Source organism: Juglans microcarpa x Juglans regia, chromosome 1D (genome assembly GCF_004785595.1).
Source record: "Juglans microcarpa x Juglans regia isolate MS1-56 chromosome 1D, Jm3101_v1.0, whole genome shotgun sequence".
Taxonomy (NCBI): Eukaryota; Viridiplantae; Streptophyta; class Magnoliopsida; order Fagales; family Juglandaceae; genus Juglans; species Juglans microcarpa x Juglans regia.
Window position 1 is genome coordinate 21,870,517 of NC_054594.1, and position 3,182 is coordinate 21,873,698.

The 3,182-nt window shown below is 41.2% G+C and overlaps 1 protein-coding gene across 1 annotated transcript; it reads right to left on the minus strand.

The window, feature by feature from the left end:
• Window positions 1-1,181: 1,181 nt before the first annotated feature.
• LOC121252750 (UDP-glucuronate 4-epimerase 6) lies at window positions 1,182-3,182 on the minus strand. Its single transcript, XM_041152547.1, has one exon. The coding sequence runs from the start codon at window positions 2,916-2,918 to the stop codon at window positions 1,539-1,541; it is 1,380 nt and encodes a 459-aa protein (XP_041008481.1). The 5' UTR covers window positions 2,919-3,182; the 3' UTR covers window positions 1,182-1,538.

Below are 3,182 nucleotides of genomic sequence, written 5' to 3' on the forward strand. Positions count from 1 at the left end.
ATAAAATTAATTTTATAATTTTTAATATAAGATTTGATATAACACATAAATTTTAATCTTAAACATAAACATTAATATTAATTTATTAATATAAAAGTACTTTTTATATATATTATATATTAAAAATGATAAATACATTTTTAGCATAATAAATTATAATATTTTTTTAAAATATATTTTTATACATTTGATTATATATATTCATATAAAAATTCTAAAACTTATATAGATTATAGTTAAATTTAATACTATATTAATATGTATTAATTATTATAAAATAATATACTTATATTATAATATAAATAGACTAATAATTTAATATATATATATATAAATATCATATTATTACTAATATAAATAATTCATAAAATCGAAAAAATTCAATCGGACCGAAAAATCTATTTCGATAATGAATCTGTCTAATATTAATTTTTAAAATTTTAAAATCGACATATATAAGCTCGATTCTTAAAAAAAAAAAATAACAAAAATACAAAATCCAACTAAGCCGACCGGTTAGACCCTATTCCACATGTAGCAAGGTAATAATATGCAAAGAAACACGTGATTATTGGCGTAGAATTGGGACAGTTGTCAAATTCAGTAAAAAGTCTGACCATCTATCACTATATGATCAGAGGGGAATCTATAGGACCATCACCACATCAAAATACAGTCATTTCAACCATCTGCAATGCACCCTCATTTACTAATTTGCTTTTGGGGATTTTCTCATTCTCCAAACTTATCTTTACCCCATTTTCAATTATTTAATAGCTGAGATAGATGCAGTACACAGATCGATTTAGATATTAATCAACTTAAATGAATCAAACCATTAATAATTCATTCAAGATATTGAACTCTATTCACCCAAACAAAGGACCCATTTTTGCAGTAGAAATTAAACTTCATCTCCATTTTCTCAGACCCACTTTTGGATGCAAGCTGGGGGTTCAACAGACTTCAGCCCTACCACCGCCAAGCATCTTCCAAAGCCAAAGGAAATTAGTCATGTGCCTTTCCTTCCTTTCTTTCCTCCCTCCACTTGCAGTCCAGAAAATAAACAGAACAAATTATGACCAAACAAAGAACAAAAGAGCCAAAGATGATAAATAAATGAATATAAAAGACAGAAGATTCTTGCTGTGATCGTTATCATTGTTATTGTACTGTTCATATTTCACAAATTTCTTTGTTTCTTTCTTTTTATATCAATCCATCGGCTGATATCTGCAACCTTTCTGGCAGATCCCACCGACATTATTACAACAACAACCCCAGTTCACAGATCTACACTTTTCCTCTCTCTCTCTCTCTCTCTCTCACGTACAGCTTCCCCTTTTTCTCTCTTTCTCTGCTGCATCGTCCTCCTGTAACAAATCTATATCTATATTTTACATCAAGAACAGCTTCAACAATTTGATCCGACACATTTAAAGACCACGGCAATAACTTAACCAAATTAAATGGGAAAAAAAAAAACAGGATTTTGATTCGACAAAAAATAAAAAGTCTGGTTTCGAAGATGATTATCATCAATCGGATTCTTCAGTATGCTCATTGCCGACGCTGGTTTGCTTCTTTACCTTCGACTGAATCCCATAATAATTTACATACCATTTGACAAACTTTCTCAATCCGGTGGCCAAATCCGTGCTGGGCTTGTAACCGAAGTCCCTGAAAGCCAAGGTCACATTGGCATGGGTGTAGGGAACGTCCCCATTCCTCGGCATCTTGATCACGTGCTTCTTGGCCTTGGTGCTCAGCAACCCCTCCAATATGGACACTAACTTTCCGACCGGCACCGGCGACGTGTTCCCGAGGTTGTAGATCCTCAGCTGCGCCGGTCCCCGCTTCTTCCCGCCGCTTCCAGTGCTCTTCTCGGCCGTATCCAACGCCCCTAGACAGCCTTTCACGACGTCGTCGATGTACGTGAAGTCACGCGCCACCTCCTTCTCGTCCTGTGTCTGGTATATGTCAATGGCCTTACCGTGCAAGATGTCCTTTGTAAAGAAGAAGTACGCCATGTCTGGTCTACCCCAAGGCCCGTACACGGTGAAGAACCTTAAGCCAGTGAGGGAGAGCCCGTAGATATGGTTGTAGGTGTGAGCGATTTCTTCCCCAGCTTTCTTGGTGGCGGCGTAGAGACTTGCCGGCTGGTCAGTCCGGTGCAATTCGGAGAATGGGTTTTCGGTGTTGAGGCCGTAGACGGAGCTGGACGAGGCCCAAACAATTGCGGGTTGAGGATTCACCGTCTTCGCCACTTCCAATAGATTCACGAACCCGGCAATGTTGGAGCTCACGTAGGATTGTGGGTTCTGCATGGCGTAGCGAACCCCGGCTTGGGCAGCTAGGTGGAGGACGTGGGTGAAGGGAACGACGTCGAAGAGCTTGGTGAGCAATGGGCCATCGTTCAAATCTCCTTCGACGATGAAGACTTGGTGTTTGAGCAACAACGCCTGTCTCGCGCGCTTCAACGACGGATCGTAGTAGTCGTTGAAGTTGTCGAGGCCAAGGACGCCATCGCCGCGTTTCTTCAAGGCGAGGGAACAGTGAGAGCCAACGAATCCACCGGCTCCGGTGACGAGGACGGACATTCCGTTAGGACGGCGGGGGGTGGAGGAGTGGCGGACCTGCTTCTCCCAGGCGGGGCCACCGGCGCGGGGGCCGTAGAGGGCGGAGGAGAGGAAGTTGTGGTGAGTGTGGAGATGGCGGCCAGGAGTAGCATCGGAAATGAGGGGAGGGTAATTGAGGGTGAAGTAGAAGATGAGGGCGAGGGCGATGAGGAGAGTGGCTCGGAACAAGATCTTGGAGGAGGCATTGAGGAGTTTTGTGCTGTTTACTCTGCGGAGATAGCTGTTGTAGCGCTCTAGCTTTATGGTCTTGCTTGTGTCTGGAGGAGAAGCCATCTGCATAGCTTAATTTATTTCTTTCTTTTTTGGGTGTGTTTTTCTTTTTGGTTTGGTTGTGTCAGAAGGGAAGAAAGAAAGAGGAGATTGAGAGAGTGAAAGGACTCAAAAGTGTTATGTATCTGTGTATTTGAGTTTGAGTTTGGGAGAGCTGGATTTTGAGGTTGAGCCCTGAAGTTGTGAAGAGTGTGGAAAGGTTAATATAAGGGGGGAGAGAGAGAGAGAGAGAGAGAGAGAGAGAGAGATTGGGTTGGGGTTGGTATTGGCTGG

Bases quoted from the DNA above. Each gene is read 5' to 3' on its own strand.
- LOC121252750 (XM_041152547.1), bottom strand. From the start codon at position 2,918: ATGCAGATGGCTTCTCCTCCAGACACAAGCAAGACCATAAAGCTAGAG.